The 22081-nt window shown below is 35.5% G+C and overlaps 9 protein-coding genes across 9 annotated transcripts; 5 read left to right on the plus strand and 4 right to left on the minus strand.

Annotated features, from left to right (window-relative positions):
- Positions 1–773: 773 nt before the first annotated feature.
- On the plus strand, positions 774–1033 carry EV154DRAFT_510404 (uncharacterized protein; the record flags this gene model as incomplete). Its single annotated transcript, XM_051601702.1, has 1 exon — positions 774–1033. A coding segment is annotated over exon 1 (208 nt), but the record flags the coding sequence as incomplete, so codon positions are not given.
- A 569-nt stretch (positions 1034–1602) lies between these two features.
- EV154DRAFT_510407 (TIP-1 family-domain-containing protein) lies at positions 1603–4641 on the minus strand. Its single transcript, XM_051601703.1, has 10 exons — positions 4488–4641; positions 4192–4436; positions 3962–4141; positions 3772–3900; positions 3591–3714; positions 3150–3492; positions 2642–3084; positions 2354–2589; positions 2009–2305; positions 1603–1945 (listed from the first exon to the last, which is right to left on the minus strand). Exons 1-10 carry the CDS (start codon positions 4614–4616, stop codon positions 1735–1737), a joined length of 2337 nt encoding a protein of 778 aa, XP_051457268.1. The 5' UTR covers positions 4617–4641; the 3' UTR covers positions 1603–1734.
- Positions 4642–5345: 704 nt separating this feature from the next.
- EV154DRAFT_444048 (P-loop containing nucleoside triphosphate hydrolase protein) lies at positions 5346–6507 on the minus strand. Its single transcript, XM_051597044.1, has 3 exons — positions 6472–6507; positions 5984–6392; positions 5346–5927 (listed from the first exon to the last, which is right to left on the minus strand). Exons 2-3 carry the CDS (start codon positions 6061–6063, stop codon positions 5369–5371), a joined length of 639 nt encoding a protein of 212 aa, XP_051457269.1. The 5' UTR covers positions 6064–6392; positions 6472–6507; the 3' UTR covers positions 5346–5368.
- Positions 6508–8519: 2012 nt separating this feature from the next.
- EV154DRAFT_465157 (uncharacterized protein) lies at positions 8520–10207 on the plus strand (the record flags this gene model as incomplete). Its single annotated transcript, XM_051597685.1, has 4 exons — positions 8520–9100; positions 9156–9227; positions 9283–9819; positions 9874–10207. 4 exons carry the CDS (start codon positions 8520–8522, stop codon positions 10205–10207), a joined length of 1524 nt encoding a protein of 507 aa, XP_051457270.1.
- Positions 10208–11208: 1001 nt separating this feature from the next.
- Positions 11209–12010, minus strand: EV154DRAFT_243677 (cytochrome b5). The gene is made up of 6 exons (XM_051594562.1): positions 11833–12010; positions 11771–11780; positions 11676–11702; positions 11514–11608; positions 11391–11461; positions 11209–11338 (listed from the first exon to the last, which is right to left on the minus strand). The coding sequence occupies exons 1-6, from the start codon at positions 11938–11940 to the stop codon at positions 11257–11259; spliced, it is 393 nt and encodes a 130-aa protein (XP_051457271.1). The 5' UTR covers positions 11941–12010; the 3' UTR covers positions 11209–11256.
- A 13-nt stretch (positions 12011–12023) lies between these two features.
- Positions 12024–13844, plus strand: EV154DRAFT_243692 (uncharacterized protein). Its single transcript, XM_051594564.1, has 5 exons — positions 12024–12325; positions 12384–12683; positions 12747–13239; positions 13299–13425; positions 13479–13844. The coding sequence occupies exons 1-5, from the start codon at positions 12175–12177 to the stop codon at positions 13791–13793; spliced, it is 1386 nt and encodes a 461-aa protein (XP_051457272.1). The 5' UTR covers positions 12024–12174; the 3' UTR covers positions 13794–13844.
- Positions 13845–14435: 591 nt separating this feature from the next.
- Positions 14436–16750, plus strand: EV154DRAFT_243723 (major facilitator superfamily domain-containing protein). Its single transcript, XM_051594565.1, has 10 exons — positions 14436–14723; positions 14785–14878; positions 14944–15118; positions 15180–15331; positions 15393–15732; positions 15786–15859; positions 15913–15954; positions 16021–16105; positions 16163–16307; positions 16363–16750. Exons 1-10 carry the CDS (start codon positions 14522–14524, stop codon positions 16611–16613), a joined length of 1560 nt encoding a protein of 519 aa, XP_051457273.1. The 5' UTR covers positions 14436–14521; the 3' UTR covers positions 16614–16750.
- A 600-nt stretch (positions 16751–17350) lies between these two features.
- EV154DRAFT_421433 (protein-tyrosine phosphatase-like protein) lies at positions 17351–18119 on the minus strand (the record flags this gene model as incomplete). The annotated part of the gene is made up of 3 exons (XM_051596019.1): positions 17351–17560; positions 17612–18013; positions 18072–18119. The coding sequence occupies 3 exons, from the start codon at positions 18117–18119 to the stop codon at positions 17351–17353; spliced, it is 660 nt and encodes a 219-aa protein (XP_051457274.1).
- Positions 18120–19959: 1840 nt separating this feature from the next.
- On the plus strand, positions 19960–21523 carry EV154DRAFT_243795 (uncharacterized protein). The gene is made up of 6 exons (XM_051594566.1): positions 19960–20094; positions 20168–20286; positions 20343–20522; positions 20587–20764; positions 20826–20885; positions 20955–21523. Exons 1-6 carry the CDS (start codon positions 20004–20006, stop codon positions 21257–21259), a joined length of 933 nt encoding a protein of 310 aa, XP_051457275.1. The 5' UTR covers positions 19960–20003; the 3' UTR covers positions 21260–21523.
- The last annotated feature ends 558 nt before the right edge of the window (positions 21524–22081 follow it).

Genomic DNA, 22081 nt, shown 5'->3' on the forward strand with positions numbered 1-22081 from the left:
TAATAGGCCTTCATAAAATTATTACTTTAAATAAAGGAGGTTCACATATGCATATTGTATATTTTATGAAAAATGTAAAGCTTTTACTCCAAAATTGCCCAATTCGATATTGTTGTAATATCATGAATAAGACAATAATTTCAATCAAATGTAAGATAATCCTTTATTTACTACATAAATGACTTTGGTGTTTATTTAATTTGGTATCTTTAATTATAAATGATATGTGTTATATACTTGAGACATCAAAAAGATGAGTAAATAAATAGACATCATCGAATATTATGAATGATTCATGTTATGTATTAGAGATATTAGCACAATGCGTACATAGACATCATCGAAACACCAAGTAACTTCTACACTGACAGTCCGACTCCTTCACTTTTCCCAACACGTAGCGTCTGCACTCACGTCGATACTCGCGCTGTATTCACTTCGACACTGGTTGAAACCCTGACTTAAAGTAGGGCGCTATATTGGCGATGCACTTCCTTCAACACTGGAGTGTGGGCACTGACATGGACATTCGCTTCGACACAAGTTTAGGCACTGGCATGTTTGCACTCGCTTTTCAAAACTGCTTTCGCACTGGCGTCTACCACTTGAGGGGCTTCTGCACTGGCGTCGATACTTGTGCTGTACTGGCTCCGACACGTGTTTTGGCACTGACATGGACACAAGCTTCGACACAGATTTGGTAGGCACTGGCACGGTTGCACTCGCTTTTCAAAACTGCTTTCGCACTGGCGTCTACCTATTGAGGGGCTTCTGCACTGGCGTCGATGCTTGTGATGTACTCGCTCTAACACGGATGAAGGCCCCATGGAGGGCGCAGTCGCTTTCAACACTTGTTTGGGTACTTACAGACACTCGCTTCGACACAGATTTAGAGCACTAGCATGGCAACTCGGTTCCGCATTGGCTTGCAATTTCGCTTTCAACACTGCTTTCGGCACTGGCGTCTACCACTTGAGGGCTTCTGCACTGGCGTCGATACTCGTGCTGTATTCCCTTCGACACTGGTTGAGACACTGGCGGGTGCACTCACCTCAAAACGCGTTTGGGTACTAACAGACACTCGCTTCGACACAGGTTTAGGCTTTGGCATGACTCTGGCTCGCACTGGCTCGCACTGGCTTTCAATACTGCTTTCGGTACTGGCATTCGCAAACGGATGGGTAATTAATGAAGCAAAAAAGAGATGGATAAAAAAAAAAAAAGACTACGCCCTCAATTTTTTAAAAAAAATCCGTGGCTGCTGTACTGCGCAGCTGGTCGGAGGCCAAAATATTGTAGGGCGTGCTTAGGTATTGTCCGGACCAGTTGTTCATTTCCCTCTCCAAAGGGGGAACACATAGGGATAGATATGATAGATATGGTGGGAATTATGGAAAGATATTAAAACTGGTATGAACTGGATTATGTAAGGTGTCCCAGTAAGAAGTATATCTCATTTCATGATCTGCCTTACATAAAAATTTACTTTTTGAAATAAGCTTGTTGCTAGGATATCCCGTTTCGTTTAAGCTGTTGATAACTTACTGAAACACGCTTTTAGTTGCATCAATATCTCTTAAAGAAAGAGGTGTAATTGGTTTTTACATTCCCAGGTTTGTCTCCACCCACACTTGCAGTTTCAGAGTTTCATGACCGATCGTTAAATCGCCTCAAACCTAATTATTATAATCTCTATCACGAAATCCTTAAAAAGTACTCCAAAGATATTTTTATTTAATTCCAGCTATAAAGCATATCATTTCTTCTTCTCAACACATCACGGATTTGTCCGTTGCTGAGAGTTTCGATACCCAGTTTTTCTAGTGTCTTTTGAACAAATTCTAACTGATTAGTATCGGCCAGTGCCTTCATCAAAACATCACAAGAAAGCGAATCCTTCTCGGAAGAAAATGGCAATGTCAACAGTTGAATGGCCTCTTTGAGTCTAGATAGTTTAAAAAAAGAATGTTAGCCCTCCTTCGAATAAAAAAAAATTCTTTGTAAGTACTTCTTGGTTAAATTTTCTGGCTTGAGGACCCAGCGCTGCCCGATCTTCCATAAACCCAACTTCAAATCTGTCTCCAACTGTAATGCCCCCACGCTCGAAAATTGACTTTGTGTAATAATGTTTTTCCAATACCAGTCCTCGATTTCTAAAAGACTTTGACGAAACACATTCAAGAAATCGTATTCTGGTAAAATACCATGTAAATAATTCCATGTCACTCTCAAGTCTTGAAGTGGCTCATAGAGCTCATCCGAAATTTCTGTCGGTGTATCAGTAGATGTTTGCCACCATGTATCCCTAATTTCTCGTTAGGACAAACCGTCTTATTTATAATCTAAAGCTTACTTTTTGGCATATTTCCTTGCATCCATCATCCATTCTTTAATGGCCATTTTAACAATAATTTTCTCAGTGCGCTTGATTAACTGTTCATAAGCAGTGATAGCATCATCAAATAATCCTTCATATTGATTGTGTCCTAGACGCGATAAGCGTAACATGTTGCTTCTTTCATTTTCTTGTGAGACCTCTTTAATACAACTGGGTTCCTGACTAATTTGATATTGCATATCAAGGAAGAACTAAACATCAAATGTCAGCATTTTCTAAAGCAGTCAATGTATCCATACTAACATCATCTTCCGTCCAATCTTTCAGTACATCCATAATTGATCTAGCACTAGTCCACCATTTATATAAACGATGTAAAGCAGAAACAATACCACCTGTCTCCGTAGAGGTCATGACACCCGTTACTGAATCGGGGAGTGCACCGGGTACAGGCACAGATCTTATTAAACTCAACGCTTCAAATGAATCAATCGCTGTTGACAAACGTTTTTGATATTGACCCAATAAATCCAATTGAATTTCCACTAAAAATTTGAACTTTTGTGCGATATCAGGGACCAAATTGTAAGCACTTGTGATATTCTCCAATAAGTTGATGAGACGAACGGCTGATTTAGTGCGCTTAATCGATTTTGAATCAGCAGTGGGTTTCTCTAGATCATCCTCCGCATAAATTTCAAATGCTTTTCCATCCAACATGATTTCATCGTATCTTGCTTGAGCAACTAAAGAAAAACAAAGGGAGGAAATGTTAATGACAGAGTCTTAATTCAAATCAAGCTATACTGACATGACTTTTCTGCTCCAAACCATGCATTAAACCAGGCTGGGTTACTTAACACAACATTGGAAATCGGCTGGTCATAAGCAAAATCATCCAGAAGACTTTTATCAAACTGCAAAACTTGACTGATCGTATGGCTGAGCCAGCTGGGTTGATTTAATAATTGGGGTGTTGTATGTTGCAATTTTCTGGTCACATCTTTTAATAAACCAGAAATAAATTGATCCTTGATAAAGACTTTATGAGGTAAATATTCTTTGCTTGATTCTAGAATGGGTTGAATGGTTGTCATCAAAAATGGTAAATGGGTTGAAATCGTGTTTTTGACATGTTGTAAGTACCATTCAGGCTATTAAATCATTTAGTGTTGATGCGAATCTCCCCCCCCCCTTTCTTTTTTCTTCTTCTTCTTCTTCTTTATCTCTCTCTCTTTTTTTTTTTTTTTACCTTGTCAATACGGTTTGTGGGCTTGGATGTCTCGAAATGAAATCTAAACCTCAGTGATAGTCCTTCTAACATAATAGACAGAGGCGATAATATAAACTCGCCTTCTATTTTAAAATCTTGAGATCTGTATAAAAATTCAATATAAGCGGATGATTTCAAAAACAAATGTGTTTTTACTTACGATTGTTGTAAAATCAATAAATTTCGGAAAGCCTTTTCAAATACCTTCAGTTTTGGTTTAAGTTGTGGTCCGTAAGGTGGTTTTATAGGTGTTGGCCAAGACAATGCGTCCAAACTCTCTTTAAAGTTCCTAATTTTTCGATCATTTTAATCTTGCTAGTCAATATTTCCCACTTTTTATATACGCTTACTTTGCTAAAACCGCATCAAGTTCTTCCTTAAGACGAATTCGGCTTTTTTTCAAATGCAGTGATAAATCATTGTACTGATCCATTGATTGCTGATTGACGTGTTGCTCAAATTTCACAAGTTGGGTGTAAGGTGTCATCGCTTTATCTGGTTCGGTTTGTACGAGCGTTAATGCCTGCGAGCTATACCTATATCAGTACTCCATTCATATTTGATGTACTTTTTTTTTTACCTTAGCTCCGAGACAATCAGAAGTGCCTTAACGTAGCTCTTTGCATTTTCAATTGTCCTTAAATTTTGTTCCAGCGTACTCAAAGTATCAAGTAAGGGTGATTTACTAGACTCAACAAATTGGTCGATATTCTTTACGGTTTCTGCGAAAGAATTTTCAAGCTGTATGAGTGATGTGCGGTGTGTTTGGGATTCCTTCAAGGAAGTGTTCAACAGAGATCTTGTACTATCAGTCAATGTTTGAAGCTATGAGTAAAGATTGTTAAGTCAAGGTAAGATATTACATGTATGAATTACCTTGGCATCGAGTTTCGATTGTTCTGCTCTCTTCAGAGCAAGCAAACCTGTAATCTTATCTAAGTTTAAGTCTCCATCTGTCGTTATATTCGAATTTAAAAATAACTGCAAATCTTGTGAACTGGTCATTTTATAATAAAACGGAAAAAGAAACGCGTTACTTAAAATGATTCCCAGACCCAAGTTTTAAATGACGAACTGACAGCATAACTAATTTTTAAATTAAGTTTTTCACAGCTTCGATCTTAAACATTATAAACCCTTAGTAGCTATGTAGCTTTTTTCCTCAATAGTGTACAATATACATCTTAGCTTTGCATTAAAACAAGAGGCGAATAAGCTTAGCGGCAATAAATGATTTGCGTACCCATCATGTGTATGAAACGATAAAACTGGATCGCAAAGTAACGAACTTTTCAGTCACCGAAAGATTCTCAAAGGCTAGAAAACTTCTAATCGCCGTAAATAAATGTGCGAAGTTTGCTCTGTAGTATCTTCAGAGTCTGAGTGCTTTTAACATTTCACTGAAAGTATTTATTCAGCTGTTTGGAAACTTGAAAAGTCTAAAGGTCCTTTATATAGATACTAGATGTATTGGCTATTAAATATTACAAGACAAAAAATAAACCCATAGAAACAAGTTGCTAAAGTATAAGAATACCAAAATAACATGTCTGTATGAGAAGAATTTCAAAACAACGACGATGATCCCGTTTCTTCTTAAAATAAATAAACAGACTTACAGATATGAATGACTAATAGCTATTTTTACTTATAAGCCTAGCCAAATTGGTTTGTCTCTAATAAAAATAGGCAAGACGTAATCGAAAGACGCAATTGTAGCTGGTGCAAAAATTTGGATTGACACAAACAAAAATATTTTATTTATCTATAAGAAGATTACTGTCTTGAAACTCTTGCGTAGAGTTAACTCTTGGGTATGGTATATCAGGTACTTCTTTTCCGAGAAACTCGCATAGCCTCTCCCATCCTTCCCCCAATTGCATGATCAAAAGATTTTCTTTGGGTACAAATTTCTTGACTCCCTCATTGTGTTTAACAAACATCGCCTTGACTGCTTCTTCGTCTTCAAACCTGATGGGATCATTCAGAACACCATCAACACAAACATCAGTTACCATCCTTCTGAATTTGTCATGTTTGGGATCGGAAGCAGAGGCAATAAGAGCAGCATGAACGGTGTTTTTGACAGATTTATACCAGCTTTCGGCACTACGTTCAGTTAAAATGATTTTGGCTTCAGGATACTTCATTATCAAATCTTGATAAAAAGTGCAAGAAGGCCAGTCAACAGCAGCACTGTAATTTTCATATATCTTGTCCCAGTCAGCCTCTTCCCTGTGATGGAAGGCATTCAGAAAATCGTCCGTGTCGGTTGTAGGATCTGAAAACAATACCCTCGTGTGATATGTGTTATATCTTCAAGAGAAAAAATATTAGACATACATATTTTAGAATGCAACTATTTTTCTTACCCCAGTGTATTCAAGGCAATACGGAGACTATCCGTGCCTGTTCTTCCATAGCCTGCTCCAATTACTTTTAAGGGCGCCATATTGAGATATAAAGTAAAGATTAAAGAAAGAACAAAGTGTCCCAAAATTATACCCTTTTAAAATCCACTGTAATTTATTACAGATAATTTCGGTAGTAAAACTAATCCGTATCCGAAAACTTCACACAGTCCGTTAGCCAAACATAACAACAAAGGTTCAAAATGCATTGATGTCATTGTCGTCACATTGACTGAGCGCACTATAAATAGAGTCTCATGTGCTCCACAAAACCTTTTTTACAGAAAAATGAATCTCAAGTGACACGGAAGCTAAATTTACAGATGGCGGCAACTGCCCAATTCAACAATTTGGAAATAATATTAAATAACTACATATATTGTTATGAATAAAATCTAAAACTTAGAATAATATTATATGGAAACTTAAAGGGGTGTTTGATTAATTACTTTTAAAGGAGACCCTGTATTTATTTTGCCTTCAATTTCTGCCGTATACAAGAAAAAAAAACAATATCAAAAAAATGGTATCTAATTATAATCGTCATAAAAATTAACACGCGATCTGCTATAAATGAGTGTATGTGGGTATATTTTATCTGCGTCTCACAATTTTACTACGCCTTGAAGCTACAAAAAGTATAGACTTGATTTACTTTCGGAACAAATAATTAAAAATAGTTAAAGATATAAGCCCTTAATTCTATCTACTGTATTTTTAGAAAATCAACGTAAAATTGATAAATGAGGAACGATGTTTGGTATACTGTTTTTTTTTTTTGGATCTAAAACTTATAGGGTACATACAAACCAGGCAAATAAAATAAAAGTACGTGGATACCGCACAAACTAACCTATATATACATTCATGGTTTCACAGGAAGAAATACTAAATGATCCTTTTCAAGAAAAAAAAAGAAAACGTTGGGTTTAAAAGCGTCGTATGTTTTCAGAGTATCACAAAGGAAACGATGTTCAATAAACAATTGTTCTTTTTTATTTAATATTTTATGGTGATTTTGCTTGTTTTATGATGTTGTATGATACATTTGTTGTCTATACAGTATCATTGACGTTGGTAATCAGTTCAGCGAAATCGATCGCCACGAGCCAACTTCTGACTTCGATGATCAGACAAAAGAAAGAAGTGCTTCAAATAATATTAATGTTTAACCTGTTGTTAAGAGATATTCACGCATTTACAAGTATAATATGCCTTACACTGAGTATCACCATAAATGTCTATCACCATGCGATGTTATTTCATGTCTCTTAAAGCAAAAGTGTTTCCAGATAAACATGACCAGGACACAAACATCCGGTCACACAGAGACCATTCCTTCAAGCAATTAACCATGTCATTTTAACAGCCATTGTCTGGTTTCTTCTGACAGACTTTCTCGCATATCTATCCAATAATTGTAACACCTTGTCTCTCTAATAGAATTATATGGCTTTGGTATCATCGAAGAGACAAGGTGATGACTCAACAGTACCCCTAAATATATCATCTCTTTGCTCAGACGTAACATTTCTTTATTCGTTTCTTGTTAAAGGCTGATCTGAGTACCGATTTTACACACTCATGGATACGCTTAGGTTAATCTTTTAAAGTCAGGTCACGATTGCAAAAAAATAAGCTCTTGACAGAAGTCGTCTTTAAATTAGATATCTTGAAAGTATCCATTAAGCAACTCACCAGATATTGTCCCGTTAATCGAAGCTATCCACCAAGAAGGATAATAAAATGACATTTGTATTCTTCCAGAAACTGTGAGCGCAGTCAGTTGACTGTAGTTGCTTGTCTTTCGTAAATAGAATCTTTGGGTCATTTTCCCATCTTTGTACCATGCAAATTTGATCTGGGCTTTATTGATATCTAGAAAAAAAGTAATATCCTACAGATTGACTTGTGAATGTAGTAAAAGACAAATTTGCACCTGTCAGTATAGACTTTATATGTTATACATATCGCCGATTTAGCTGCTAAAAATCCGAAGCTACGACTTATCTTAACATTGAGCTTCTCTGTAAAACCGGCGTTACAGAATGTTATTGGTGGGTTCTTTATCAAAATTTTTGTATGTCTTAACTAATGTAATGAGTTTAGTTCCAAAGGAATTCATAAGTAAATCACTTTGAAGGGTCTAAAATTAACAGCTTGATGAATCAACGTTTTAAATTTTGCAAAGTTTCAGTAAGCCTGCAACTAAAATACCATTTTTTCAATTACATGGTCTATTTGGGCAATCAATTAACTGAAAAAAATGGCAAGATTTTACACTTACCAATTCGGAACAATGTAGTATTTAATTCACTATTATAATAATAGCTCAAAAAATACATTGTTCTTACATTTTAACCAACAAATTTATCAATAAACAATGACACCGCGTATTTAGATAATAAATAACTGTAACACATTAATCAGCAATGACCATAAATAAGTTATCATACAATCAATGGCATATATCGCCTCTTTCTTTTGGATATAAAATATGCATGGGCAATTAGATGAAAATCTTTCAACAGGAAAAGATGATTCAAACCGAAGCTGTTTCATCGATGTATCAATTCAAACAGCTGACCAGCTTGAACCTGAACAGCCCACTAAAGAACAAGACGGAACAGAAACTTTAAATAACCAATCTTCAGATGCACAAGCTACATTTGAGGAACATACAACCGATACATCAATAGTTGGACAGCCTACTAAACCACTCGTAACTGAACAATCTACATCCAATCAAACTACAGATGAACCAATCGTAAATAGAATACCCACGGACGAGCCACTTGCAGATGAAGCACTCGGAGACGAACATCCTACAACTGGGAATGATACAAATGAAGAGGCATCACTTCAAGCAAATGATAACAGTATCAGTGAAACAATATCGATGTGTTTTAAATTCTTAGCCGATAACTCCCAATTAGCCAAGCTTTACTACTCGATTGGAAGTGAAATTTGTGATGTAACCCAATGGTACAAGCTGACATTTTTAGATCTTCGATACCAAAATATCTCCAAACTGAATTATTTTGACATCAACTTTCCAATGTTAGAAACCCTCAATGTGTAAATATCTCAAGTATGAATATTGATTATTTCACTCATTTCTTTTGATTTTTAGATCACACAATGAACTCATTTCTATAAGCGGACTACCAAACTCCTTGCAGTATCTATATGCTGCCAATAACAAGTATGTTCAAAACGGAAAAGATGAGCATAGAATTTATATTAATAGGATTTATTAGGTTGACAGAAATAGATATTAATCATTTGGAGCGGCTAGAAATTCTTGACATATCAAAAAATAAGATTATGAACTTTAAAGACATGAGTCGATTAAAGTCACTGCGCACATTGGATGCTGGTTACAACAACATTGAAACGTGTAGTATTTTTGAAAACTTACCCGGTTTGATCAGTCTAAACTTAACACATAACAAAATCAGAAGATTGAATGGACTACTCATAGCAAACATGTCCATGTTAGAAATTTTGGACGTATCATTTAATCTAATCGAACGTTTGACCTCAATTGAGACCCTACAAAATCTAGTGGAGTTCAATATGAGCAGCAACAACGCGATATCCATAAGTCTTACTCGTACAATTAATCGACTCTGTAACTTAAACCTAAGCTTTAACCGATTGACAGAATTTGATGCTAGGTGGTTTCCTAATGCAAGAATAGTTTACCTCGACGAGAACATTATTACACGAGTTTATGAATTAACAAGTACTCCTCGAGTGACTTCATTCTCACTCAGAAACCAGGAAGATTTATAGTAAGTAGCTCTCTCAGCTCATAAATAAGCTAATAACCTAACGTAAATGAACAGCAATTTTGACTTGTACTATTTACGAAGTACCCGTAAATTGTATCTGTCGGGTTATCCTTTTCGAAGAATGACACAATTTTTTGATTTTTTCACTCTTAAACACTTGGAATTGTGTTCGGTTGAGTTGGACGAACTACCTGCGGATTTCAGCAATCGAGCACCTAATCTTAGTCGTCTGCATCTCAGCATGAATCGCTTGCAAGATATTAGTCCATTGAAGCCTCTTAAAGAGTTGAAGCAATTGGTTCTGTTGGGAAACAATCTTGTTAGTATACTAGATATTATTTCGGTGGTTAAGCATTTAGAAAAATTGGTTGTATTAGATTTAAGGTAATCATATGCTGATGTGTATGCAAACATGTCGGGAAAACTAACCATTTTTATAGGAAAAATCCTGTCAATACAGGCTATTACCCACCGGTGAAAAGGCCTAAACACGGCTCACTTTTTCCCTATATTGACATTGCACATGACCCAAAATGGGAAACAAAAAACTTGGTTTATTGCGATTACCTATCGAATGACTTGCTTAGAAGAAGAAACATTTATCGAGATTATATAATTAACAGCTGCCCTAATCTTCAGGAACTGGATCATTTGTCTGTTTCATTTAGAAATGGCTTCAGAAGATAAATTTTTTCACTTTTAAACCAAAACTTTGTCTCTTCCGAACAACAATCAACCCATATACATATATCCATAATTGCTACCTTGATGCACAATTAATTAATGATGAAAGTAAATAACGTCTGTACTAAATAACGATAATTATAATAAAATTACTTTAAAAAGAACGACTTATTATGATAAACCATGACTCCAGCCTAGTGCCAGCTGTACTAGCGAAGATAGCTAACAGTCCTAACGCAAATTCGTGCTTTGACCACAATACGACGGTTTAATCGTTAAAAACAAGATCTGCATTCTACATCACCAGTTCGCTTAATCTGGAACAATTATGAATCGATAGTTTGAACTGTAGAGAAAATGCTTTTTCCATCAAAAGATTATTGTGATACCAATGGACAAACACTGAATAATCATACGATGATTTATTCATTGGAGGTAGCATCTTACTGATGGTACTGATAATAACAAATTCTGCAATGCATACATTTCTGACACTTATTCACAATAGTATAAACACTCTAGCGACTAAAGTTCTATCCTAAAAACCTGATTGTCCCTACGATGAGATGTCAATTGAGGCATAATAGATTTTTTTTTTTTTTTTTGGGAAATCGGGGATACAGATTGCTGTTATTATATTTAGATGAGACTGTGTAACTTCGATCTTTTTATTCATTCATCATAATAATTTAGCTAAAGGTGGAATGTAGAAGCTGTAGTCTTTACAAAATTAGAGATAAAATAACTCAATTATTAGTGTTGCTTGGGGGCAAGAACATATTTATAGGCCAAGAAGCCAATGGCTATAAGTGTAGGCAAAACGACACGAAGGACGCTAAATAGAGGGGTTTTAATAAGTAAGCACAAATAATTTTTTTTTTACTTACGATCCACTCTTCTTTTCTTCAGGAAGTTCTCCGGCACGAGTTGTTGGGTATTGACGATATTTGGCCTTGGACTATCGAATAATGTCAACCTATATATCATTTACCAATTATCAATCTACTTACAATTTCGTTTAATTCGCCAACAAGATATTTCTCCAGGATCTCACGAGCCTCGTCTGAATGTCCAATATCCTCGAACGATTCAGTGGCATCTCTACCTATTTTTCCAATTTACAAAGTTGTGTCAGCCACAATACTACAACCCTTACATCCATTCCACTTTACCTGCTTCATCCAACAAAACTTCCTCTCCTACGGAAAGTAATGGGGTCATTATTTAGAAGGGAACTGAAATCACGTGTAAAGTTGAAGGAACTTACCACCAGGATGCTACTAAATCATTAATATGGCTATGTGACAAAATAGGTTATGTGATCGTTACCTCGATAATAAATTCGGTAATGTTATAGACTTTGTTGTGAATAGTCATCCATAAATCATTCTTGGTTTTGTGTTTTGACACTTCTTCAGCAGTAAAAATAGTGGACATGGTAAGAGTTGGGGAGAAAAATTAGAGGAAAAGGAATAAAGAAATTAAAAAAAAAAGATGAACTTTGTTTTTATACCACGTTCGTGTCGTCAGCTTGAATTTACCATAATCGGATTTATTGAAGGTCCGGTCTAGTTCAATGACGACGAGCACATATTTATTTTAGCTTGGTTATAAATATTGATTTGCTAATCCTCTTTCTCTTTTCCTCTTTATCTTTTTTTTTCTTACACAATGACCCAATCTATACTTAACCTTGATAACCTTGCAGATGCATTAGTCAATGATAGCAGAATCAAAGTAGCTGCTGTTGATATTGATGGTTTGTTACGCGGCAAGATTATACACAAAGAGAAATTCCTGCAAGTTGCAAAAAGCGGATTTGGTAATATATATTGTATTTTTGTCAAACGGTGTACACTGTGTTGACTAAAATTATGTAGGCTTCTGTTCTGTTATATTTGGATGGGATATCCAAGATAAAAACTACACCACTCCTATGGAGTTTTCTGGCAAGGAGTGTCAGTACTTTGACTTGGTTGCAAAAATCGATTTATCTTCTTATCGTCGTATCCCGTGGGAAGATAACATTCCCTTTTTCTTTGTAAGTTTGTTTCATCCAACGACAGGTAAGCCACTCTACTGTTGTCCACGTAACGTGTTGAAAGGCGCCGTGGACGAGTTTGCTGAAATGGGTATTACGGCTTACTGTGGTGTAGAGTTCGAGTTTTTCTGTTTTAAAGGTAATATAATCTACATTTTTTTTATAAACGCGGAAAGCAAACTCAGACCAACCAACCAAATAGAGACGAGTGAAAGTTTAGCTGACAAAGGTCATAGCCAACTAGTTCCACTTACCGTGGGCATGTGTGGATATTCTGTACTACGTCCATTGCATAATCAAGACTTTTATTACAACTCATTTGACTGGTTAAAGCAATTTCAGGTAGATGTTGAGAGTTGGCACACCGAAACAGGTCCAGGAGTGTTTGAAGCTGCAATCTTATACAAGGATGCAAAGGAGATGGGTGATCGTGCAACCTTATTCAAAACCTCAATGAAACAAATCGGGTTAAAGCATAAAGTGATGCCATCATTTATGGCCAAACCCTATGGCGATCAACCTGGCTGTTCTGGTCATATGCATTTCAGTTTGAAGGACACAAATGGCGATAACTTGTTTGCCGTGGGTGAACCAAGTGATATACCCAACATGACAAAAACAATGGTTTGGTTTTTAGCCGGTGTTTTGAGAGGGTTGCCAAGTATTCTGGCTATTTTAGCTCCAACCATCAACAGGTAAATGTTTATACTAAATATTTATAATTAAAATCAAAATATTAAAACTTTTATTGCAGTTACAAGAGATTGGTCGAGAATTATTGGGCTCCTGTGAGTGTTTCATGGGGTATTGATTCGCGTCACAGTGCAGTTCGTGTCATCGCACCTCCTTCGACCTCAGCTAGTGCAACTCGATTAGAAATGGTATGTTTGTTTATATGTATGTGCACAGATATTATACTAATGTCATTATTTAGAGGGTATCCGGAGCAGATATTAATCCCCATTTAGCCTTGGCGGCTGTGCTCAAGTGTGGTTATTGGGGTATTCAAACTAAGCAGGAGCTCCCTTCAGGCCCAAGTAACTCAGCAACCGATGTCAGTAGCAACGAGCGATTATCACGCACATTACAAGAAGCTACTTTAGTTATGGACAAGAAGGATTCAGTGGCTCGTAAAGTATTAGGCGATGAATTTGTTGATCACTATGTTAGCACTAGAAACCATGAGTGGAATTTATGGCAGAATGCTGTAACTGACTATGAGTTGAAACGTTACATGGAACTTGTTTAAAATAAAGTTATTTTTTTATTATTATTATAAAGGGTGTGGGAGTGCGGGGTATATGCTTTTTGTCTTTTTTTTTTTGAATATTATTTTGACCTTAAGAGACTGCAACCTTTTTTACTATGACCATACTATAATACATACAACAAGATTATTGAATACACACATTACAAACAAAATAGTAAATCTATTTTTTTACCTGTCCACAATGTTCACTAACGATACAAATGATTTAGTCAAAACAAATCAGAATTATTTGAAATCAGTATATTTACCATTGACCTCCTGTTAAGTTGACTGGTTTGACTGTAGGCATGTTTATTTTTTAATGTAAGAAAGAATGTAGAAGGAAGAAGGAAAATGAAAATAAAAAAAAGAAGAAGCTTATATAGTAGAAACATATTTATTGTTTATGTCAAAAATAATAAAAAAAAAACGCGGGGTGTTTAAAATGTCAACAACTCTAAGTGCGACGATAATCTTTCATCATGTTTGTTTTCACAAAGGAAAAACCTGAATCTTTAATTTTCTTTTGAGTTTCAGTTCGGAGTAGCCATATTTGATTGTGTGTCACAGGTGTCACCAACTACCCCTTCTTCTCCCCGCCCCATATGCCTTAAAGAATCAATTCTATTTTAATTATACCCCTTCCTCTCTCTCTCTCTCTCTCTCAATATATATTATACATATATCCCCTTTGTGCCTTATTTATCCCTTCTTTATTATTTCTGAAAATGAGCCCCAAAGTTGCGGAAGACATTATAAACGACTGGTCCCAACACAGTTCCTCCATTGAACTAAACGCCATGACAGACAATGAGCCAAAACCAATAAACAGAACAGACGAAATTGAACTTGTGCATAGGCTTGATAAAAGGCTACTAGTCTTTGCAATGTTTGGTAATTTAGTAAAAGCATTAGATAACACAAATTTAGGTAATACAAGGTAGCATAATTGAGTTTTTGATTGTACTATATTAATATATTCATCACGTAGCAAGCGCCTTTATCAGCGGTATGGAAGAAGAACTGCATATTACTGGATTACAGTATAATTGGATGGGCGTACTATTTATGATAGGCTATCTAACGCAAGTAAAATATATCATATCATTTATCTTTTTTCAAACTTGCCATCTTACATCATTTTCTTTAGTATGCAAATTCCTTCAAATATATTATTATCAAATATGAGGCCATCGAGGTATTTACCTGCGCTTGAGATAATATGGTGCATATTGACTATCGCCATGGCGTGTGTACAGTCTGTAAAAGGAGTCTATGTGATACGATTTTTACTTGGATTGGCTGAAGCAGGCTTCTACCCTGGCGTAAGAAATGTTATTGGTGTCGAATGTTTGGGTTTATATTTTTAACCATTGCCATAATTAGATTGTATTTTTGATTGGTACATGGTACACGAAAAAAGAATTGGGAAAAAGATTGGCGTTATTGACCATATGTGGATCTTTTGGGAGTGGACTAAGTGGCGTCGTACAAGCCGTCATGCTAAAAACAATGGATGGAGTTTTTGGTGTCAGTGGGTAATTACAGTGTCATACCTTCTTATCTCTCTTCTTTATTAAACACGTTGCGGAAATTTAGATGGAGATGGATGTTTTTATTTGATGCATCAATTACAATTATCCTGGCTGTTTTAGGATATCACTATTTACCTGATTATCCTCATAATACAACGTGGCTGAATACTTCTGAAAGAGAGCTTGCAGTACAACGACTCGGTACAGATGATTCCGCTGAAGGAAAAAGAGTTTCGAAAAGCAAAAGAATAGACAAAATAAAGCTCTTACTAAAGAACAAGTATCTCTATCCATTTATGATCAGCTGGGCTTCTGTTCATATTGCTTTGGGCGCCCCACACGTTTTGGGAATAGTAGCAAAGAAATTAGGTTTTGATGCCATCACCGCCAACTTGTTGACCACTGTATGTTTGGGGTTCTTTGTTTTCATTATCCTTTCTAATATTTTTTTGTTTAGCCTGACACTATTCTTACAATGATGGCTGGACTATGTAACGGGTTTTTGAGCGACAAATTCCGTACACGTATTTGGTAACTATTTAAATACATGTTTATTTGTGCTTTTATGTAATATTTTCATTTAGGTGTATTGTAATCCCCGCACTCTTTGGGTTGGTTGGAATGAGGTAAAAAAAAAAAAAAAAAAAAAAAAAAAGAGAGAGAGGGCGAAAGAATTTCTTACTTTGTCCTAGTTTGTTATCCGCTTTTGTACAACCGTTTCCAATTCTGTACGCTGGATTTTTACTAGTCCATGCAGGCTTAGGGTCTCTTACCTCAGTATGTTTATGAAACAAATATAGTATTTATGCATACTAATACACACACACACATTAGATTGTGATGACTTGGGCAAGTGAAGTGATATCATCAAACGGAGAGATAAGAGCGATGGCGATTGCAATCATGAATACCTCGTCTTCTTTGATGTGGATTTGGACTCCACTTGTGCTATGGCCAGTAACAGACGCACCTTTCTATCGTAAAGTATTGATTGTTTCCACGGATACATAGGTGCTAATATATTTGTTTGATAGACAGAGGATTTACAACAAGTGCATTTTTAATTATTTTGTTTATTGGTTTCATGATATCAGTTGCTTATTTGCAGCAAAGAGATAGTATGGTAAAACGAAAGGATTCCAATGATTTTGCAGAACAAGGCATCATGCCCTTACTACAGGATAATGATAGTGAAGTTCTTTTAAAAACATCCTTTGAAGATGATAATGATGATGAGATTCAGACTTTGAAGATTCATAGAATCGCAACATCATCTAATGCTTAATAAATGTTTTTATGTGATGGGAATACAATTAATCCAGTAAATTGTGTCTGTTTGAGATATAAAATGGCATCTCCAAAAGAAACACTTTACCTGTTTCGCAAAAAGAGTAGCAAATCTACCTGCAGAAGGCTAATATTGGTATCACGGGGTAACCACGTACCTTTTACGACTCAAATCAAACAGTATAAGTAAATCATCGATTGTGCAACTTTACGTTGTCCATACTATAGACAGTCCGATGTATAAGTATTTATAAAACATAATAAATACCTTATGTTATCGTCTACAAAAGCATGTCTCTTTATTTCGGAAACCAGTGCTTATTTTTCATCGAAAGTAAATTTCTACAAGGAGTTGAAAGGTTTTGGATACAGTTGTGTTCCTGAACATGCCTGTTATATTACAAACTACGACATCAACTACATAGTAAAAATTAATTCTAGCATCATTGAAACATAGGCTGTGTTAGAAGATACGATACATTCTAGTACCAGAATAAAAACCGTGTATGAACAAGACTATCCATGATCCTTGTACCTATCATTTTATTTCGATCACCCCCAATTCATTTTTTTTTTTAAAAAAGCGCTCCCACTACTTTGTACGAATTTATTTTAAAAAAGTGTACGAAATTCCATTTGAAAAGTACACGAATTCTTTTCCAAACTTCTTCTCTCGTGTGTATACATTTTATCATTCGCAGTGTAAGAAAAAGGTGCATATAAAAAAGAGTAAATCTACAATAACATGGAGGTATAACCTGGATTGACATTTTGTTGTGAATTTTGATCCTGTAATCTCGAAAGCCTTTTTGAATCTGAACGATCAGGCTGTTGACTGTGTTCTTGTGTTTCTTCATCAGGATCTGATCTACGTCGTCTTCGGTTACTCTGTCTGTCGTCATTGTGTGTATTGCTCTGGCGTGCTTTATATATTGGTTCATATTCCTATTCAATAAATCAGATAAAATGACAAAGAGCAGACACAATGGAGCTTACTTTAAGCTGGCTTTTAAAACCATCATTTGGATTGATACAAAGACGTCGTCCCTGTACAAAATGGTATGCTTGAGAAGCATCAATTTTGAATACTTCCATAACATAAGCAATGACAAAAGTGGGACTTCTTGACATGCCACCATTGCAGCAGACAACTACTTTACCTTGTTGAGATATCACGTTGTGAATGTATTCAGAGGTATTAGGAAAGTACTGAATCAGGTTCTGTAAATTGGAATCGCTCACAATAAATTGCTGGTAATGGAAATACTGCGCTAAATTCTCGGTCCTAAACAGCCTTGCTTCATTCTGATCTACAAAGCAAACGACGTGTGTAATTCCGGTCGCTTTTAATTCCTCGAATTGTCGACACGCTGAAAATGGGCCTAAGAAAACTCCAGGCTAATTCACACGTTTAATTATTCATAATTCTTTCTTTTCCTTAAATCCTAAACCTTACAACAATCTCTTGTAATTCTCTTCTCATTTCATAACGCCAATCGTCCATGTTACAGTAAGCATTATTAAAGTAATCCTTGTCTAATGTTGGTATATCCGAAGCTTGCATGCTTTTATTGTAAATATAAGAAAGAAAGTGGAATAACAAAAAAATAAAAATAACAAAAAAAGGAAGGACGTTTTTAATCAACGAATTAAAAATGGAGGAACAAAAAGACCAATTCATTGATTTCTCGGCTCCTTTTACATTATAAATTACAAACATTGACCCCCACAAATACAATGACGACGAATCAACTGCTATATTAGATTAGTTTTGCAGCATTCTTTGTTATGTATCCAATCCAGAGGATGAATACTACGAAAACCACAAAAAAATATGCACTAAAAAGCTATCGCCGATCAAATTTCAGTACTAGCATGACTTGAATCTCTGGATGTGTGTTTGAACTACACGGAAAGTGACATGGCCTGCTTATTTTGGGAATAGCTTCTTTTATTTCTTCTTTTAGTTTAAGATGCAACTAACGATTAGAGGCATTTTTTATATCGAGAAAAAGTTGAAAACGTTTTAAGCATAATACAAAATGTCTCTACCGGAGAGAGCACAATTAAGTGATTAATTGCCTGATTATCTTTACAATGATACATCATTATTCCAAATTTTCTTTAATTGCATATAGCTGACTTTTATTAACGGTAACACTCCTGCAGATTCTTCCCCTAAAGCATCTTTCCACTGCGGGACATCCCATTTCGGTTCTGGTGCTTTGGTGCCCGTAATTATATAATTTATTAAATAAGGATTGTGATTATTAACTATTAGGTAGCAAGTATTATACAATCTGATGTTAGCCATTTTTTTTAAAAAATAAAACAACTGTAATGAATCAGCACTAGAATATAAAGAACATATGAATCAAGACAGCCCGAAAAGGTCTTTATTAAACAATAAAAATCAGTGTATGAAATCATTTTGGCTTCTTATTGATAGAAGCATTACAGTGCATGTTACAAGAAAACATGATTAATTAAAAAAAAGAAGATGTGTAGAAGGACCATAAGCATTTACACCTAGAAAGACAACAGTAATCATGAAGGCATTTGTTGCTTAAATAAGCAAAGCCATGAAAGGGGGGAATAGCTTTATATGCTAATGATCCTGAAACTGAAAGAATATATTTACCACAAAACAGGAGAGGCGATTTACAGAAAATCGTCGAGAAATCTCGGTAGATCCAACTAGCTAATTTACTCCTTAGTTAGCACGAGTATTACCATTAAAAATTAGTAGAAATTGAATATCTATCATGTGCCGAGAGTATGTTTCTCTACGATCTCGGGTTAGAAATTTCGTGGTTTTGTCTAAACAAATTTTTTTCAACAGTGAAGTATTGAACGTAAAAAATACCCCTTTTTTCATTAAAAGCTGACCTCGATTGAATAGTTTCATGCTCTAGTCAATAAGAGAACAGTTGAAGCACTACAGTTGATAATTGAAAACAAAACGTTGTTGAGAGCTTCCATTGCATATGTCGATGAAAATCAACCATCTCAAGCTAAAAATAACTTATATGATTAGCTGGCTATTTTAATAGTAGAATACTATTGCGTAAAAACAATCTGAAAGAACTAGTGCCCTTAAAAGACAAACCAATTATTGAAAACGTCAACCATTTCTTTTTGTTTGTAAGTGAGCGGGTTCGGCCTTAATTTAAAGCCCTCTAAATGTCGTTGCGAAAGGAAGAAAGACTGTTATATTTTACACGGGGCAGAAATGTCAAGTAGTAAACACTGCATTCATTCATTTCAAGTCCCGAAAAGGACTTTTGATCAAAAGGGACTCCCTTTTTCATTCTGCAAATTCAGTACCTCTTTTTTTGTTTTTGCTTTTGTTTACCTCGCATCCACACATATATATTTTACGTGTATCATGTATGTTATACTTCATCAAGCTGGATTTTTATTGACTGGATTATGTACTACCTTGGGAGTACAATGGCTGTTTTACAGAGGAGCAGCAAGTATGAATGCCATTTTTCATAATAGAGGTTTATGAGAATGCTGATTCGTCTTTTATTTTTATTAATTTCATAGCTTCTATGAGTCTTTTGCCTCAACTATCAAATTATATTGGCATGTTGCTTGTTGGTTTCTTTATACCCATGTTACTCAAGAGAAAAATGAGTTACAAACTTATTCAGCAAGGAGACGATGTACGCTATAATACAACGTTATAAAAATAATTAATCTAACCCCCTTAATTTATTAGTCGCCAGTATTATCGTCATCGTGCTCTATCAGAAGCGAACAAACCATGATAGATAACCTTCCCACAATAGAGCCTCTAGAAGAAGGCCCTATCGAGCATTTAGCCATTATTAAATTGGCATCGTTGGACATTATTGCCAGCTTTGCCCTGACAATTGGGTTTTCTATTATCGGAAGCGGAGTAATGTATAATTTTTGAGTCTTACTAAATACCTTAACAACTAATTGTTTTTTACTTCAAAAAGATGTATCAAGTCATCTATAGCAGTATTGTTGTTTGGTGTGCTATTTTGACATGGTTGTTTATGGGAAGAGCGTTAGCAAAGATACAATGGGTTGCTATTATAGGTACGAGTGTTGGACTGGGTGTGAGCTCCTTTGATAGCCTTCAAGGATCACCGCTTGAAAATGACTTTAGCACAGGTAATGACAACAAAAACAAAAGAAGATATGCAGACGTAATATAAATAACAAACTAGAGTAGAATCAACAAATGTCTTATTTAATGGAACCTTAATGACGTTGTGTGGAACCTTTATTTCAGGTACGCAAAAAAGGAGAAAGTAAAGAAGATTCCCTTTTTACAACGTTTTTATTTATATATGTATTATAGCATGCATCTACGTATATGCAGATACCATTCTCTCTAAAAGTAAAGCTCAGCCTTTACCAGCAAGGGTGTGTTGTTGGATGGGCGTCTACACGTCGCTATTTACTTTGATTTGGATTTCAGTGTATACGCTTCCTCAGTTCAATACCATTATTCAAATTGACAAACAAGTCTCGACCACACAGGTTCTGATAGTCTATTTTGTTGTGACTGTGGCGAATGCATTACACTCTTGGAGCTATTATGAATTGATCGAGCTCACTGGAAATGTAAATATTTGCTTGTTTTACTATAAATGGAGACAATAACAATTTTTGTTTAGGTGGCGACGGGAATTTTACAGGGACTGAGAGCTATCCTTGTATATGCAATCAGCCATGTTTGGTACTGTCACGAAGACTCAGCCCAATGCAAGTATTCACATTGATTTTATACGCAAGTGGATGTCCGTTTTTTAACTTGTATTATAGGTTTTACGATATCCAAGGGATGTGGTTCATTGATTGTGATAAGTTGTGTATTATTGTTTACGCTTGGTAAAAAAAGTACCAAATAAATTAAAATCAAGAGCCTCGTTATTTACAAACCTTAAATAAAATCGATGCACAAGGGCCATGTCTAAATCATGATCATGCTGATGGCATAGTGAAAGGTCCTCATAGAAAAATAGACAATTTGTTTCTAATATTTCGTGAGACGATCAATTACTACCTATAAGTTCAGCCGTCTATATAAGTTAGAACACTTGCTTTTCCGAGTAGCGACTTAGTAACTTAGCCCCTCTCTTTCCATATGAAGAGAGAGTGAAGTCGTTACTTCGTAACGCAACCATGATATGGCTCATCTGAATTTGAACTTTTTTTTTTTTGTTCATTTTTATTTGAATAATTTTAGAAAGGAAGGAAAAATGTTCAGCCGATTGGAGACTCTGAGTGGTAAAACTGTTTTTCGAGAAAAACGACACCCAATGTACTATGATGACCATGGAAGTAACTCCATTTATTTAGTCTGGCACGTTTGCAGTAAAAGTTCAGGCAAAAGCAAGACGAAAGAAAAACTCTTTATTCAAGCCTACACGAAAATCGATTTCTTCCGAAAAAGAAATATATTCATGTCCCGAGACAAAGTTC

The sequence above is a fragment of the Mucor mucedo genome (genome assembly GCF_025094135.1).
Source record: "Mucor mucedo strain NRRL 3635 chromosome Unknown EV154scaffold_50, whole genome shotgun sequence".
NCBI lineage: Eukaryota > Fungi > Mucoromycota > Mucoromycetes > Mucorales > Mucoraceae > Mucor > Mucor mucedo.

Excerpts from the sequence above, each read along its gene's own strand:
- EV154DRAFT_510407 (XM_051601703.1), bottom strand. The coding sequence starts at position 4,616 with ATGACCAGTTCACAAGATTTGCAGTTATTTTTAAATTCGAATATAACG. Across the intron at positions 3,901-3,961 it reads CTTGATGCGGTTTTAGCAAA|GAACTTTAAAGAGAGTTTGG; the intron begins GTAAGCGTATAT and ends TCGAAAAATTAG. Across the intron at positions 2,590-2,641 it reads AAGATTGGACGGAAGATGAT|TTCTTCCTTGATATGCAATA; the intron begins GTTAGTATGGAT and ends TTTGATGTTTAG.
- EV154DRAFT_444048 (XM_051597044.1), bottom strand. The coding sequence starts at position 6,063 with ATGGCGCCCTTAAAAGTAATTGGAGCAGGCTATGGAAGAACAGGCACG. Across the intron at positions 5,928-5,983 it reads ATTGCCTTGAATACACTGGG|ATATAACACATATCACACGA; the intron begins GTAAGAAAAATA and ends TTTCTCTTGAAG.
- EV154DRAFT_243677 (XM_051594562.1), bottom strand. The coding sequence starts at position 11,940 with ATGTCCACTATTTTTACTGCTGAAGAAGTGTCAAAACACAAAACCAAG. Across the intron at positions 11,609-11,675 it reads AGTTTTGTTGGATGAAGCAG|GTAGAGATGCCACTGAATCG; the intron begins GTAAAGTGGAAT and ends TTGGAAAAATAG. Across the intron at positions 11,462-11,513 it reads TTGGCGAATTAAACGAAATT|TCCAAGGCCAAATATCGTCA; the intron begins GTAAGTAGATTG and ends ATTATTCGATAG.
- EV154DRAFT_243692 (XM_051594564.1), top strand. The coding sequence starts at position 12,175 with ATGACCCAATCTATACTTAACCTTGATAACCTTGCAGATGCATTAGTC. Across the intron at positions 12,326-12,383 it reads AGTTGCAAAAAGCGGATTTG|GCTTCTGTTCTGTTATATTT; the intron begins GTAATATATATT and ends AAAATTATGTAG. Across the intron at positions 12,684-12,746 it reads CGAGTTTTTCTGTTTTAAAG|AGACGAGTGAAAGTTTAGCT; the intron begins GTAATATAATCT and ends CCAACCAAATAG.
- EV154DRAFT_243723 (XM_051594565.1), top strand. The coding sequence starts at position 14,522 with ATGAGCCCCAAAGTTGCGGAAGACATTATAAACGACTGGTCCCAACAC. Across the intron at positions 15,332-15,392 it reads GGAGTTTTTGGTGTCAGTGG|ATGGAGATGGATGTTTTTAT; the intron begins GTAATTACAGTG and ends GCGGAAATTTAG. Across the intron at positions 15,955-16,020 it reads TTTGGGTTGGTTGGAATGAG|TTTGTTATCCGCTTTTGTAC; the intron begins GTAAAAAAAAAA and ends ACTTTGTCCTAG.
- EV154DRAFT_243795 (XM_051594566.1), top strand. The coding sequence starts at position 20,004 with ATGTATGTTATACTTCATCAAGCTGGATTTTTATTGACTGGATTATGT. Across the intron at positions 20,095-20,167 it reads GTTTTACAGAGGAGCAGCAA|CTTCTATGAGTCTTTTGCCT; the intron begins GTATGAATGCCA and ends TTAATTTCATAG. Across the intron at positions 20,287-20,342 it reads TTATTCAGCAAGGAGACGAT|TCGCCAGTATTATCGTCATC; the intron begins GTACGCTATAAT and ends TTAATTTATTAG.